The 16,940-nt window shown below is 39.0% G+C and overlaps 1 protein-coding gene across 1 annotated transcript in view; it reads right to left on the bottom strand.

Moving 5' to 3' along the window:
• Positions 1-16,940, bottom strand: part of MCF2L2 (MCF.2 cell line derived transforming sequence-like 2) — a 155,098-nt gene that overhangs the window by 28,744 nt on the left and 109,414 nt on the right. Inside the window, exons 16-21 of the mRNA XM_086618729.1 lie at positions 14,458-14,524; positions 13,174-13,289; positions 11,802-11,871; positions 6,899-6,991; positions 6,313-6,405; positions 2,537-2,662 (exon numbers count right to left, since the gene is read on the bottom strand). Coding sequence (XP_086474855.1) covers positions 2,537-2,662; positions 6,313-6,405; positions 6,899-6,991; positions 11,802-11,871; positions 13,174-13,289; positions 14,458-14,524 — 565 coding nt within the window. The remainder of the gene's footprint in view (positions 1-2,536; positions 2,663-6,312; positions 6,406-6,898; positions 6,992-11,801; positions 11,872-13,173; positions 13,290-14,457; positions 14,525-16,940) is intronic.

Below are 16,940 nucleotides of genomic sequence, written 5' to 3'. Positions count from 1 at the left end.
GATGTGGTGTATCCATGAGATTCCCATGCCCACGTCTACAATAACAACATTCAGGCTTTAAAGAGTCTTTCTAAAATGAATCTCTGAGAAACTCAGAATTAGCCATAACCAGAATGGCTTAGAGAAGCTTTAAAAGCTATTTCTCCTGACACCTAGTAGGCTGTAAAAGACTACTGAAACCAAATGGACTTGAACCAAAAAAAAACCACACGTGAAAAGTCCTGTCTTTCCTGCAGATACAAATGAAGACTCGATTATTTCAAAAGAGAAACCATTGAACAAGGTAACATGTTCAGCATTGTGCAAGTTACCACTTTGTGCAGCAGTTGCTGGAAACCGCAGGAGGAGCCAGCAGGCTGTCACTGCAACCAGTGATTCAGAAAGTCACATCAAGCAAAACCACTCTGAGTGCTGAGAACGGTGGCACCAGGATGAAGACATCTGTCCCTAGAAAGTCCATGAAAGAAAGGCTGGAGAAGCCTGAAAGCAGCAGAGATGTGTCTCGATGTTAATTTATACTGCTCCAGGAAAAACTTCTCAAAAACAAAAGTGCTAGAAGGGAAAGTTTGTCTACTATGATGGAAAAGCGAACACAAGCTTTGCCACTGGCTTTAAACGAAACAAAACAGCTTCCCAAGAGTAGGAAAACTGAAAGGAAAACTGACTACTGACGCGAACGAGGTTTGTTTTCATTCTCAGGAAATACAAACAGGAATAAAATATACAGTATTAAACTTATTTTACCATTCAGCTTTAGAGATCTCAAGGGTTTTATCAGTAGCAGTTTAAACATATTTGGACAAATTTTCATCTGTAGTGAGTCACTTTAAGTTATTGGCTTATGTCACTACATTCAAACAAAATTTATAGCTGACAACACTTTTTTACATCTGATTACACCAGTATAAAATAAAATATGTCCTTTTAAGACCAGTGTTTTCTTTTGTGTTACTGAAATTAAGCTTTTTTTTCAGTGAAGATTCAAAAATATATAGCATTTCTGCTCCATCAGAAGATATATTAGTAAAGAATTCTTTAAGAACTTTCAATGACAGAAAGAGTCAGATGCTGGATTTAACCTTGTGTGTTGGAGAAATTAAAAAGCTAATGAACTATTCCTGTTCAGCCACCAAATCTGAGCACAGCAGGCTTCTCCTAGCTTGAGAAAACTTGGAAAGACTGAAAATTAGATGGAAGTCATATCAAAAAAGATACTGGTAATCTAAACTAAGCAGGAAAACATGTTATATTCTTAATCTAAATCCAACTCTTGGTGCAAAGACCCCACTGATCGATTCATAATGGGTGTAGCTCATCATAGCTGTGCAGAAGGTGAGGGTAAAGTATATACTTAAGTTTGTCGGGTTTGAGAGACTGGAGTTAAGCTTAGGACCTGTAGCATTTCTCTGATCCACAGGCACTATAGCTAGTCTCTGTGTTTGCTAATACAACAAGGTGGCCACTGCTTCGTGTTCAAACCAGCACAGCTACTGCAGGGTAAGAACTCATATTATCATTTCAAATGTGACGCGCAATCCACAGGAGCATTTCCAGCTGTGTACAGCAGTGAATCTATGACATACAGCTGAGCAAACAGTTAAAATGATTTATAAAATAACGCTGACGGAGGGCATGGTTTCCTCAGCCAGCAGATGCAGATACACTTGCACAAAAGAGAGAACTACAGAAATTAAAACTACTGAAGTCACGCCATCCCACAAAACACAGAATAACTCTTCCCAACCAGACACAGTCAAGTACAGACCCCTGCACTTTCTCAGGTCATCACATTCTGCACAAAATACGGTTATTCCAGTGTCCAGACTAAACCCTCTTACTCTGACCTCATAATTCTCAGTACATTTTTTTCTCTTGACATTTTCACCCTGCAGCTATTTCAAAATTGGCAGCCACATCACTCTCAGCCCTTATTTCGCCAGGCGTGTTTCTCCTTTTTGTGTCAATCGCTTCCACTTCTCACTTAAGGCCTCATTTTACGTAGGCAACACTAGTTCTTGAAAGTCATATGACTTCAACAGAGCTTCAGCAGAGAGATGTATACATTTGTGGCCTTTGATTTGTACTGCGGTTGTTAATTTCGCATTTCAGATAACAAGTTTGCCAGTCACTGGGATGGATTCTAGTACCCAGTTTAAACAGAAGCTGTATTTTCCTCCATGAGGCACAAAACACTTGGAAACACTTGAGCTGTATAGTAGTCAGAAAGTTTCACCAAATTTCTCAAGTTATGTCTGTCATACTTGCTACCTCTCACCTACAAATGAATTTTGTGTGTGATTACTCAGAAGGACTGCTTCCTCCCCACATTCACACTCCCACCCCCACACGACAGGTTTGTTGACACATATTTTTGGTCACCACAGATGCCACTGAGTGACATCTTCAAGAACGTGGCACCCTTCAAGAACGTGGCACAGGCTTTTGCAAAGTGTACCAGCCATGGGCACAGCATGATCAGTGATGAGAGGAACATTGGATGGGTCAAGACGAGAGTAACAGCAACAGCAAATAATACCTCATATCCCGTGATTGCTATCTGGTGCATGGAGTCATTTACTGATTTGATGATATCAAGCATCGTGGCCAGGGCTTCTTCCAATTCAGCGGTACCCTCTGAATTCTTGCTGCACTTCAGCATTTCCTGATCAAAAAAATATAAGAAAACTACTTTAAAACTTGTTAGACCAGAAGCCACCCTAAGGCACTCCTCCCTGAAATTCACGCTGCATAGACAAAGTAGCAGAATTATAGCAGGGAAAAAAAAAACACAAAACCAACAACAACAAACCAAAATAAAACCAAACAGGATATTAACCAGAATTGTCATTGTGGACCTACATTTTGACCTTTTGGACATTTTCAAGTTTTATGGGTTCATTTAAGATGAGACAGGACCATTTTGACATATCTAGAATGAACTTTTTGTATGTCACAGAATTACATCCAGGTTTTTGCTCCACAGCTTCTAGAAAAGAAATTCAGTCTTAATATAATGATTTCAGGTGTTAGAGAATTCACTATTTCCCTTTACAATTTGTTCTATAAGGTAATTATTACCACTGTTAAAAATATAAATTAATCTATAGTCTGAATTTGGCAGGTTTGATATTCCACTCATCAGGTCTCAGCAAGCTCTCATCAGATAAAAAAAAATTGACAAACATCTCTTCCTTAAGGTAAATGAGACTTCTTTAGTCTATAAAATAGGTTTTTCAGCTGTTTTGTTGTTTTTTTTTTTTTTTTTTTGTGGGAGGGAGCGGGGCAGGAAAGAAGCCAGTTTACTATAAATCTTCCCCACCTCTTATTCTCTACCTCTGCACTATAATCTACAGATCTACATTCGCAAATTTGAAAACCTTTTCTGATAGAGTAATTTTGAAGAACAATGCTGACCTCTAGCAAAAATTCATCAAACGTTATATTATGCTTGAAATGAGAGAAGATATTCCATCCTCCAATCCTTGTACAAGGAAGAAGAGGCAAAGATCTGGACAAGTTAAGAAGCATATGCCCAAAGCAAAGAAGCAAAACCTTTTGAGGGCTCAATTTCTGTAATCACTTCACATACAGAGATCCTATTTAGAGTTCCAAATAACTTACAGTTACAGTTCCTTACAGAAATGACTTTTCTTATTTCTGTATTTATCTTTTGCTTGAAAAGTTCTAGTCATAGTTCAGGACATAATTGTCTTCTTGTAACCAACGGTTATAACCTAAGAAAATCCTGAAGGACAATAAAATCTTCATTTTAAATGAGATTAACTGCCTTGCCTCTTGCTCTTCTGCCTACACAGGTGCCCTGATTCAGATGGACAGATTGTTTTTTCCCCACTGTATTGTATAGAAAGCAGTTACTGCCAATGAGTATCCACCTGAGATCAAAATCAGACTCTGTATCTTTGCTAAAAGAATCTAGGGAAGAAAAGGTTAACAGACAGATACAAACTGATATATGGCTGGTACAGTCTTGAGACCACATGAATCTCAAAGCAGTTGGAAGATCCCAGGACTACACTACAGAATTTGAAACCAAAGCCAATCAATCAGGATTCCTACCATTAAACAGAAAAAGTAAGATGACTGTAACCAAAAGTCGTAAGATAACTCATTACGGTCACATATAGTGACCTGTGATTTTAATGCTTAGAATCTGCATCCATTAATCAGCTGCAATAATAAGTTTATTGGTTGTTAATGAGACAATAGTTCCAGTAACAGAATTTATAACCAAATAATCATTTTATTCATCATTATTGACTTATCCCTGCCCTATACATCTACAAGTGTAATGAAAGAAGTGTTTGGCTGGATGTAATTTTGACTTCAGAAGTGCAAGCTCTGAAGAAACTAAGAAATAAATTCTTGTAATAATAGCATCTCACTAAGAACTGTACAGCAAGTACAGTAAGGGAGTTTTGCTTTGTTTCCTTATGCCAACTACAATGTCAACAGAAAGTATGCTCCAGAAATACACCTAGGAATGACTCTACTAACTTCAGTAATCCCTATTATAGTAAGAATTAGATCCCTTCAGCAGGGGTGGCCATTGACCTGGTTTTCATTTAGGCATATCCTTTTCAGCTGCACTTTGAGTTTAGAAATCATTTAATCTAAAAGCTGAGGCATTTGTGTTCCTTTAAAAGAAGGCTGCAAAAAGATAGTTCTTGCAAACCCCAAACAGCAGTAGTCTCTCCTCAAGAGCTTGAGTGACCAGGGCTTAGAAGGTAAAAGCAGGATCCATTCCTGTAGCACCTGTTGCACAACTTCTAGGATAAGGATGGATCTCTACTCTCTGTATAGTGCACATGCTGCTTTATAACATTAGCTAAACTGATTGAAACCAGAGGGTTGCAAAAATTGTGACCCAGAATTTAAACCTAGTCTGCCCATCATTCAAGGCACACAGCTGCTTATGCACCTGTTTGTTACCAATTTTTCACTTCCATTTTCCTAACCTTTCAAATGCTCCTGCTGCCAGCAAAAGAGTGCACCATCTTCACAAATCTTGCAACACCTGACAAAGTAAATGCCTGTGCCAATGTGTTGTTGCTAAGTACAAAACTGGTCTGACCAGCTTCAGCCCCAATGCCTGCAACCTGTTTTGCCTGAGAATTTTACTCTTTGATTTAATCTTGGTTTTATTTACAGTCATATTTCAAATTAAAAGTAGAATCTGGTTTACTCCTGCTCTACTGAAGACCTTGACAGTTTCTCCCTCGTCACAGAATAGCTTCAAGAAAGAGAGCCAAATTTACTTCTGGATTACATTGATGTAAATCTGCTGGAATCAGCAAAGTTGCATCCTTGTTAATAATACCACTTCAATATTTGGATTCTACAGTTTTGTGTAAAGTCAATAAACAGGTCGCAGACATACTGCACAAGCGAATGGCCAGACAGACCTCACAAGTCTTAAACTGGCACAATTTGACTAGTGCCATGGTGGATATTAACAAACAAAATTGCAGCCTAAAATCTTCATTGCAAATTTCACACTAAATTTCGTGACAGTACATGACGCTACATTAAATCCAGAGGCTTGAGAACAGCATGTAATCCACCTTCATGACCTTCCCATAAGGAAAGTCTGTAAATATTATCTTTAAGAACTGAAGAGATGAAGACAGAAATTTAAGCCACCATTTTCAAAAAATGTCATTGGTTTGAGAGTATCTATTTCCTGCTGCCCAGTGTAGTGCAGACTACAATTTCAAGCATGGTCCACTCACAGTTCCAACCAAATCAAGAGGGAAGTTCACATTGTCATCCTGTGGAAAAGGTACAGACCGTTTGTCCCTAGCTGGGTCTTTAAAACAGAAGCACCAAAAGGGAGTGACTCCTTTTGAAAGGTTTGAGTCACAACCATGGGAAAATATCAGGTTCAGAGAGCTGAAAGAGTTTTATTAAACAGGGACAGATGTCAGAGACAGGATTTAAGGGATCAGTTCCTGTTTTCAAACTGTAAGACCATGTACCGATCCAATAAAGCCAAATTAATTTCCATTTAAAGATAAATAAAATAATAAGTAAGACAACAAAATACTATTATAAAATCTTACTTTATATATATAGCAGTATTACAATATAATAATATACTGCTATTGTTTAATATATAAAATAGAAAGTTGATTGTTTGTTACCATTTTACAACTTAGTGTTACAAAGCATTTGTTGAAGAAGTGAGAGAGGATTTATTTCCAGGTAGCCTCTCAGCAAATAATGCTGATATGCAAGTCTGTAAGTAAAACAAGTGATGCATTGGGATTCTTTACATTGTCAGGGAGAACTTACCTTTAACAGCAACTGGTACTTGGTGATTCTCTGGACTGGCTTTAAGAGATAAGCATCTAGCGAGAGCTTATGATCCAATTTACGCTGACATTCCTGTTAAGAGACAGCAGGAAAAAAAAATACAATTGTTTCTTGAAGCACAGGCAAGACACTGAGATCACAATCATTTGGTAATTTGAAGATTATATGTCTGTGAATTAATTGAGAGAGAAATTTGTTCCATTTGCATAGGAGTTTCCAGGTTACTTATGCCACAGTGAAAATACATCTAAACGAGGGCTAACGTTTAGGTTCAACTTAGTGTTGAAATCTAGCATGCCCTGATCATGAGACTGTAATCATCTGGGGCTTGCAAAGAAGTCAGCAGCTCTTTGGTTTGGGTATAGCTTGAAGTGTCAGGGTCCTGTCCAGGAAATCTACTTGCTACTTTCCCTGCCTAGTTTCCTGTAGAGAGCACGTACTGAGCACTTGCCATCAGTACAAGAAAGTACAGGTGTAATTCTCTAAGTTTTCTAAAGAAAGAAGAGATACAGAAGGAAAACAAGCTTTGATGGTCTTGTACTGCTAGTCTGCAATGAAATTCTACCTGAAAAAAGATGCTGTCTCCACACTGTCTCCAGAGAGCTTCAGACCTTGGCTTGTTCTGACAGTATTTTTCATATATTTGGAGGTCTTCTTTCTGCAGGAAAAGGAGGGTTTAAGTAAGGTAAAAAAAAAATAAAAATCCACAGAGCTTCTGCCTTGAGTCACACTTTTCCTTACCTTCAATCTTAACACATGAAGTAATTCATTCATGGTGATAACTGTATGTAAAAAAATATACTGAAGCTACCAAACTTGCTTTTTATTTCTGTAAAGTTAAATACACCTGAAAGTGAGATTTCTTTCTATCACTTTTTGCACAAAGAAAAGAGACTGTAGACTGGAAAACACATAATCTAATTGCAAAACTGTTATCTTCCAGAGAAGGGAATAGATGGTTTGAAAACAAACAAACAAACAAAAAACCACTAGAAATGTAAATTTTGTTACCAGTACAGAGTGGTAACTACTAACAACGCTCACCACTTAGCCAAGGTTTACACATTCAAAACACTTTGAAAATAGTGTCGGTTCTCAATAGTACAAGGATGAATTAAAAAGCAGCAAATTTGTCTTGTTGATGACGTCGGCCAGACAGGGGGAAGTACTTAAACTCCGTCCTATCCAAATAAGAAGTGGGTGGATTCACTTGACCTCTATTCACCTTTGAATATGCTCCAGGTGCTCTCACAAATAAAATCTCACTGACTTCAGTGAAAACAAAGGTAATCTCTGTGAAATCCCAGAGAGGTGTATTTTTAGCTTCCCTAGGTGGATACGGTCAGACAGGGGTTCCTCTGCCAGGCTCGGTACTGTGCCCGGGCGGCACAGAAGCCCTGCGGCCCCGGGGCCGGGCAGGCGCCCGAGCAGGGCCGGCTGTGTCTGACTGGAGCGGAGCTTCCCATCCTTGTCTGCACCTGTCCTGGGGGACGTGACCTCAGTGAACCAAAGGCAACGTCAAAATTAAGTCTCAGGAATTCCTGGATCTTGCCTCTGGGCTTTCAGCCCACCAGACAGTGCCTATACGTTCTTGGTGCAGGGAAAGCATTTTCTTTTGGATAGAGTTACTAGAAGAAGTCGGTATTGCTGCTGTCTTCCTCTACAGACCTAGGCACTGGCATGAATCAGACGTGAAAGCAGAGCTGTGTCATGCAACACATCACTGCGTTAAGGATTACGCAATCCAAAAAGCTCCTTTGCAACTCCATAGAGTACTGATGGTGCTGTTTCAAAATAAGCGCAGAGTTTTCTTCACGCAAATAGAATTGTTTGTACGTGTTGCCTTGGAGGGAAGTTAGCAGGGGGTAAAACCCACAAAGTGTAATCAAGAATTACAATTTGTTCCTGGCCCACAGGGACCTAATTGAATTGGGCAAGGAGAACAGAGACAGCGACAATCGAGCACTAGTAGGAGTGAGAGAAAAGTACCAATTTAAATTTAAAGAAAAGGTACAATAATCAGCAATGTAACAGTGTTTGTCATAGTGGAACCACCTTATGCCAATACAGGCTATTGCTGCCTAAATCAGTGACACCTGCTCAGGCAGCTACTTATATCTTTAAATACAGCTTTAAGTTTTGTAATAGTGAAAGGAATAGGAAATTCCTGATTAAATTACTAGGATCAGGCTCTAAAATACCAGTAAACTATCAATTGTCTAATTACTTAAATCCCAATCTTAAATGTTCCACACGCCTCTATTTTCATATCCAGAAGTTCTGACTTCTTGCTGGTACTTTTACACCATCCTCATCTATCCTGTAATGCTTTTCCTTTCCACAGTGATTTGTATCTTGAGATCTTTGCAAGCTTTCACGCACATATCTTTTTGCTGATTTATTAGTAAATTTTGCTTCAGATTAGAATTTAGCCCTTTGAATCCAACTCTCAGGTTTCTGGTCAGCTGCTACAGTCCTTTCATAAGTAGCTTCCTTTTCTAAATGCTTCTTTCTCCCTGAATGACCAAATGCCCCAACTGCTGGCTCCTATTAAATGATTCTTTTTCCAATGTTAGCAATATGAATAAGCAAACAGTGGTAATCCACAGTGAGTCACTCCTGCCAGGCACCTCACCTGGCACATGTTGGTAAGCAGTCTGACACACCTTTTGCCTCTAATCCTGGGCATTCTTGCCTTGGTTTGGTAAGCTTTCCTTCTTCCCAGGCCTGTGTTTAGCAGATCAGCCCGGAGTACCCCTCTTGTTGCTGATAAAGCACTAGAAGGCCCATCCAGCAAGACACTCACTACACTTCCCTCTCCTCTTTGAGCATTTGGGCACTCCTTGCCACACAGAGCTTTAAGCAAGGTCAAGCATCTTGGTGATTATATAACAGCTGTCATATGGGCAGAGTTGATCTGGCTTACTTATTTAGTTCATATGAAGATCAAAGCCTAACAAGGTCAGGCAAAGTGGGAGAGAAGACAAGAGGGGCATTTCTGGCTCATTTTCATCTGATTCTGCTACCATGTTCCAGGAGAGAAGTCAGAGAAGAGAAATAGGCTGGGACTCCACAGACTGGTTCTGCTGTCACCTGAAAAGAAGGGTTCGCATCCATGGTGACAGCTGACCAGGTGACACTGGTGGAGGTGGGAGAGTGTGTGGGGACATGGCAGAGGAATGACTGCCAGGGGATGGAGAAACTCAGGCACTAGGGTGTCCCACTGCAGCTCTCAGTGTGCTTTCAAGCAGCTCTAGAATCAGGGCTGAGAAGGCCCAGTGTGATGAGATGGGGTAATATTCTTCAAGTACAAATCTAAATAATCAGTCTATTTCTAATCACTGGTCCACCACAATGTTGTGACAGGATGACTACACCCATACAAAGACGGAGAAGTGGAGAAGTGAATCTGCAACAATGTGAGTTTCCTCCCAGAACTCAGCATCGCCTTGAACAGCAGCCGTTTCAGTTTCCCTCATGCCAAAGCAAGCACGGTCATAACTCATGGGGCAAGCCAGAAGCCTCTGCTCAGCAGGAAGGCATAAAAAGCTGCCAGATCATGGGGAACACAAACACACAATCAGACTTTTGTTTGTGCCTCCTAAAGTCAGTCCAACAGAAGCAACAAATTTCTGGACTTTACGTGGCTTCTTCTAAAAACAGAACATATGGGCAAGTTCTTGAATCAAAGGCGCTACTGTGCGAGCAGAGACATCTCAGCAGAGAAGTTTTTCCTTTCTTGGCGCAAAATTTGAAATAGGGAGAAAGCAAATGCAGGATTTACCCTCTTATTCAACAGAGTTAGTGATGTTTGACTAGGCCAAGGAAACCGATAAGCAAAAGTGACAGAGGGACTGATTTTCTTTCACTTCACACCTGAAACATAGCTGTAGTGCTACTGATTTCATATTGGAGAACAGTGAGGAGAATTGGCTCAATATCTGTTTTTACAGAGAGAGACATAAGCTACAATATTTAAACACGGAATTTGAACTTTATGCAGAATTACAGGATCAATTCTGTCTCAAGAATTTCTCTTTAGCTCCAAAATCTAGGGATATTTGCAACATAGAGACTATTTTATGCTTCTTGGATTTCAAAGGTCTGCACTCTTCAAAGACTGTTTATACTATTTTGCATAATGATTTCACCGCAGTATTTTCCTGCTCAGCATCTGAATCTTAAAGTAACAACGTATTTCTTAGTCCTGTTATTTACTCAAGCTCTAAATGCTGGCTGTTAAACAGAAAATAATTCAGCAGACTTACAATCACATTTACACTCGTGTGATGCTCTTCAGCCTGACCTGTTTGTAAATTTGGGGCCTACCCTTTGGAAGTATCACATGTTCATAATTCCCATTGAAAGCTTAGAGATGGGGTAGTGCTCAACACCTCTGACAACTGTGGTATGTGTATTTCATCCAAATCTGCCTGTATTTCATACAGCACCTTGTTGAAAAAAGAAGATTGAACATGCACCCTCGAAAAGCAGCAAATGCTAGATGTAGTATACAGTGGAAGCAGGGGGTACCTTTGACCATAGAGAAGAGGACAGATTTTCCCATTTCTTATGCCTATTCCATTTCCCACGCAAAAACAAGATCTTATTCAAGCAGTTTTGTCAGTCTATGAAAGCAGCAACAACCCACCAAAACAGTTTTTTTTCTTATTAGTAGAGCCTCTGAATGAGTGCTATATAAAAAAGCACCTTTTGTTATGTTACAGGAAACAGAACTAACAGTCATGCTACTTGGGAGGGATGGTGGACATGGAGCTGAAAGCCACAGGAAGTGAAGACGCATGCATCTGACCAAAGCCATCACTGCCTGTAGGCTTTGGGCTTTCTCGTAAACTGAGCTCACGCTACTTCTAAACAACCCTCACCACTTCATACAAGTGGAGAGAATCCCACTTGGTTGTTGAATTATGTGACCAAGTAAAGGAATCGACCTCACAGTCTTATGCAGCTGGTGGGTTTCACCATGCAAGTAAGGTGGTAGACTCTGCTGTACTACGTCTAGAGGAGTAAGTCTCCTGAATGGTGCAGAGAAAAGGGAGATAAGGAAGGAACAGGATGTACTGTCTGCACTCAGAGCAATCTGTTGTCATATCATTCTCTTCTTATTTACAGTAGGGTGGTATGTGGGATACATCAGACTGCTGGTATAGATTTGTCTGAGATGAAAAGCATGTTAAACATTTGGATCAATGATTTTTTTTTTTTTTTTTAATCAGGGCTTAAAACATTGTTAAAACACAGATCTCTTCCTGTCAGTAAACCAGGTAAAGGTTCAGATTGCAGAATATACACTTGTTAACTGCGGCTTAATTTCGGAATATCTGCCTGCTTATGTGAGTTTCTCTCATTCACAAAAGCAATCAAAGTGAAAGGGTGGGAGTAAATCTGTAAGTACTGTAGGATAAGACTATAGCGTTCCGTACAAAACTGCAAAAGAATTTACTTACTCTTTTCAAAAAGCATCGGGCAAGAAGCTCAGGGTTTTCAATGCAATTTTCTATCTCCTTAAGGAAAATCCTGAGAGGGAGAAAGGAAAGCAAACAGTAATGTAACATCCCACTCACACTGTGCAAATCCGGCTTAAAGCCTACGTTTTTGTAGTAAGAGGATTCAATGGGGAAGGTAACAATTGTGACACGTAAAGAAGTATATTATATATATTTCAGAAAAATGAGATATGGTTCACAGCTGATTGCCTGAATCACCAATACTATCATGTTTTCATCTGCTCACAAGCATCTGATACATCTGGTGCTTCTGGCTGTTGAGATTTGTTTCCAATATGTAGCCCAAACACCTGCTTCCAATTTGGCTATCAGGATTTTTCAGAAGAGCTAGAAAAGACAGAAAAGCTCTGTCAGATGCAGTTGCTTAATCAGCAAGCAGTGAAAATATGGGATGTAGTTCAAAGACTTCTGCAGTGGTGGTCAATGCATGAAGCCTTTAGGGAAAGAAAGACCAGGCTTGCAAAGGGAGGGAAAGTCATTCTCAAAATGGAAGACACATTCGTTTGAAATAATAAGTAAACTGGAAAAGTATTTTTCTGCTATGTATCAACCACTCTGGCATAATATTTAAACTTGCAAAAGAGGGATTTTTTTATTTATTTTGTTCAGCTGTTTGTTCATCTTAAGGGCAATTATTATCCAAAAGAATTCCTAAATTCTCACTTTGGCTACAGCCAGTTTTACTTAATCAAGGCCAAGAAAAGCAGGAAATTTACAGAAGTAGCCCTAAGCTTTGTGTTTGGAAGAGGATTGAAAAGAGGTTAATGTTCTTCATAATTGGTATTCTGTAGTTATGGGCACTAGATCACCTTGTCCACACTGTGGAAAGATTTATGGAAAGATTTATGATCTCATGAAGGATAAAATTCCTTAAGAAAAGTGGTATCAAATATATCATGTCTTCTGATGTGATAATAGAAATATAGGACAAATAAGCTGAACACTAAGAAAACTTCCTTACAGAGGAGTTTTGCCAGATAAAGAACATCAGGATTTAGTCCTGCAACTTCTACCACGGTACCAAGGGACGTTGTAAAATACTGATTACAAAGGGCATTCAAAATGGATAGTTCCAGGAGAAATCACTAGTAAATGCACAAAAGGGCTAATATAATATAATATAATATAATATAATATAATATAATATAATATCTCAGATGCTTTCTCCACACATGGGCTTTACAAGACACACAGAGAGGCAAAGTGAGGATGACTTTTCCTGCCTGTGTGAATACGACAAAGCACCCCACATAAAAGAGTAGAAATGACAGTAGCACCCGAGAGTGCAGGACAACCACCAGTTCCCACGTGCCTGTTGTGGAATTCGTAGATTTCTGGGAGGTTCCCAAAAAGAATTTCCTTCTTGTTCTGGAGTGCAGATGGAATCAGATGTACTAAGTTGGGATTGTCCATTTCTGAAGCATACCCCTGCAGAGAAAGGTGGAAAATGAAACCAGACTGTTTTTACCAGGGAAGAAGTACTGTGTCTGAGACACCGAAAAGCCCCAAAGCCTATGTGTTTTTCGTTCTCAACAGAGCATACAAAGGCTTCTCCTATGCCAGCTTCTTTATTGCTCCCATGAATTTCTGATGCTTCTAATTCTCGCCAGAGCTTTTACCCCTGATAGCTGTGCAAACACATTTTTAACCACAAATAGACAGATTACTGAATTAACAATAAAGATGAACTGATGTCCCTAGGATTCAAAAGCCATTTTGGTCATGTACTGCTAAGTTTGATAGACAGGTATATTTCTGCTACACTGCTTCACTGTAAAAGGGTTAGTTCGGATTTATTGCTGAACAGTGGTATTTGGCTAGATTATTTGGTTGTTTCTTGTAGAAACTGGATTGTGTTTCTTGAAAAAAGACTTTGAGAGAAGAACATTCTGAGTGTAGATTTTGAACTCAAGAGTAATATATCAATTATCAGAGCTGTCAGCTCCCACAGATCAAATCCAATAAAGCAGCAACCACATGGTTGTAAAAAGAAACTACCCAGTCCTTCAAGTCCCACCCAAATACAAGCAAAATTGAGCCCTACTCAGCCTCCATCCTCCCACAGACTAAAGACCTCAGACACACAGAGTATGCTGGCATCCTATGAGTTTCAAAAGCTCAAGAGTTATATTTGCAGTGTAAGGGGCTCTTTTCTGTGTTCAGACACTACATGGGACAATGAACAGGAGAGCGAAGAGGGCCTTCTTTTTTCTCAATCATTTTCCAAACCTACATTCACAGAAATTTAATGTCTGGCCCCATGAAAATCAAGGGTGCTGTATCTGAAGCCTATTGATGATATTTTGAAAAGGCATATTGTTAACTATTCCTCTGTCCATAATTTTGAGAACGATGCAACTTTTATCATTCTGTGGGTTGGAGTCAGAAAAGGTTCCTCTTGCTTTAAGCCTTGAGGAAAGATGTTCAAAACATCCTTCCCATTTTCCACCTCCAAGGCTGAGCTATTGTGCTAACAGAGCCTGTGTACACCAGACACTGAGGTGGGAGATGAGAGTGCTCAGCCCATGAAGGATGTGCACCCGCACTGATGACTTAGAGGTTAAGCACCAGAAGTCACTACAGAAGAGTTTCTTACCTCTATTATACTTTGAAGTTCTTCTACATAAACTCGTTCTGTTTCTATCAGCTCATTGATTATATGGCTAAAGAAGAAGAAAGTTGGAAAATTATAGTGTTTACCAACAATTCAACCAAGCACACATGAAAGAAAAAATGCTTTTCCTTTTATTCCTATATTCCTGTTTACACCTCTTACTACACAAAAAAAAACCCTCTATGACTTCTGTGAAGGTCATGTCTCCATACTTCAATATTGCACCTTGTCGATAAGCTTAAAAGTCCTAAACATCCTTTGGACTATTATTTTTTCAGCTCATTTTAAACTGCATCTTGGTTGCTTCTGTCATTTTTATACCTACAAGTTTGAATAAAAAGATTAAAAATGCCCCAGAAGGCAAACAAAAAGAGTTTCCTCTTCTAACAATAACTAAGACTACTCAATAAAAGAGGATTATATTTCCCAAGGCTGTGTTACATTTTTGCTTTGCTTTCCTTTATAAAATAAGCAAAATTGATGATTAGGCTTCCCTTCTTTAATACATGGCAAAAATAGGCAACAGGATGATGTCAGAGGTCTGAAAACATGAAAGTAAATTAGAGTAAAATATTTATACTATATTTTGAACTTTTCATTTCTAATATTAGTTCAGTGCTCCTTGGTAACTCAGAGACATATATCTTGAAGACGCTTGATTTATTTCACAGAAACAGGAATGTAACCAATTCACTTTTGGATAAATAACTGATTAGATTTTAAAATAAAATTGCATTAAAGCCCTCAACTTTTTTATGCATCAGTTGTCCCATATTCTCAAGAAAATGTTCTCTTTAATACTCTTAGGAACAGAGTTTTCAGGGTGGCTCTTCCAGAGGTTTGAGCAGTTTCTCCAAGTAGAAAAGGACTAATGCTTAGTATTCCTTTCCTGGTTCATGCTTCACAAGAGTCTGTAACCACACAGCTACATCAAGCAAAAACACATCACCAGAAGGTGAAATGCAAAAGTGCTGACTAAAACCTTACTAGGTTACTAAAATAGATTCATTGATTTGCTTCAGATTTACCCAGTCTTTTTGAAGGCAATTTGGTTTTGCAGGCTAGGTGGGGACCACTTACTCTATCACAAGGTAGGGAAATGGGTGAGGGCTGTACCCTGCACACTGCAGGAGTCCTGACTCCAATTAGTTAACCTCCACATTGACCTCAAATTGAGATATCCATGCACAGGAAAGCCATATCTAGCAACAGGGAAAAAATGATATCATTCTTCATGACTAAGCAATACTATTGAACAAACACAGGTGCAAAGGTTATTCTGTAATACTTTCTATGACTTCATAAAGCCAAGCCACATTGGACTCTAACCCACATAAGATCTCTGTTCACAGTTCTCTGAATTTCCCCACCTTTGAGCTGAAAAATGTATTTGGCATATGCTCCAAGTATCAGATTACTCCTCATGAGATACATATACAGGCTACTTTAATGCACCTTCTTGAGAATAGCACAGTCAATGGCCTAAGGGGCCATTTGTCCAAAAAATAATTTTATAAATATTAGCACTTGCTTTTACAGTTGACTGAAACAAATAAAACTTTTATGGTTAAATATGCCTTTCCTTTTAACAGCTATTGAAGTTACTGCATAGACCAGATGCAAAGGGGGACAAGCAGGTAGCTACTGTTCTAGCATCACTACTACTTGCAGCGCTGAAAAGAAATCATGAAGACCACACACAATTTGTTTCTGGAGTCAAAAACTTAGGTTGACTATCAAACTGAACCAACATACCTCATCAAGCTCAAGCCACTAATGGTTATCAAGCTACAACACAAACTCTGGTAGCAGAAACTTGTTGAATCAGACTGATGTTTAGTGGTCACTATATAATTCAAACTATGTAGTTCAAATTGCATTTGTCGCTCTGGCTATCAGCTTCAGTTGGGAAAATTGGAGATTCAGTTGTCCAGGTGAGCAGCTAATAGTAGATACAATAAAACAGACACATGCAAGTATAATTTCCTATGCAAATTTCATATTGTGAAATGTGCATAGAAACTGTGCATACATTCTACCTGTGCACATAGCTATGGTCTTTGCAATAGTGCACAGAAATATTTTAACTTTTCGCTCTCTTCAGAGCCAAAGGATGATTATATTCTTGGTTTCCTTGGCAGACCTAAGAACTACTGGTCCACACTTATTTCATGAATTGGACAACAAGTTTGACAATGTTTGAAAAGGTTGTTCCATCAGTTATAAGTTTTGAAATATCATCTTTAATTTCAGCTTTAACTTAAATTTGTTGTAAGCAAACATCAAATTCTGTTATTATTTCTGTTCTCCAGATCCAGAAGACCTAAATTTTCATATTGCAGCAATTGGAACTTCATGAGGTTTATTTTGTGCTCACATTTCACATTTCCCAAGAGCTGCTGCTTTGTTTAAAATACAAAACAGACCAGGTCTGTTACATAACTGACAAAAGTAATCAGAGAAAC

Source organism: Tauraco erythrolophus, chromosome 11 (genome assembly GCF_009769465.1).
Source record: "Tauraco erythrolophus isolate bTauEry1 chromosome 11, bTauEry1.pri, whole genome shotgun sequence".
Lineage (NCBI taxonomy): Eukaryota > Metazoa > Chordata > Aves > Musophagiformes > Musophagidae > Tauraco > Tauraco erythrolophus.
The sequence above is the reverse complement of the archived record's forward strand: the minus strand, read 5'-3'. Positions and strand labels throughout refer to the sequence as shown.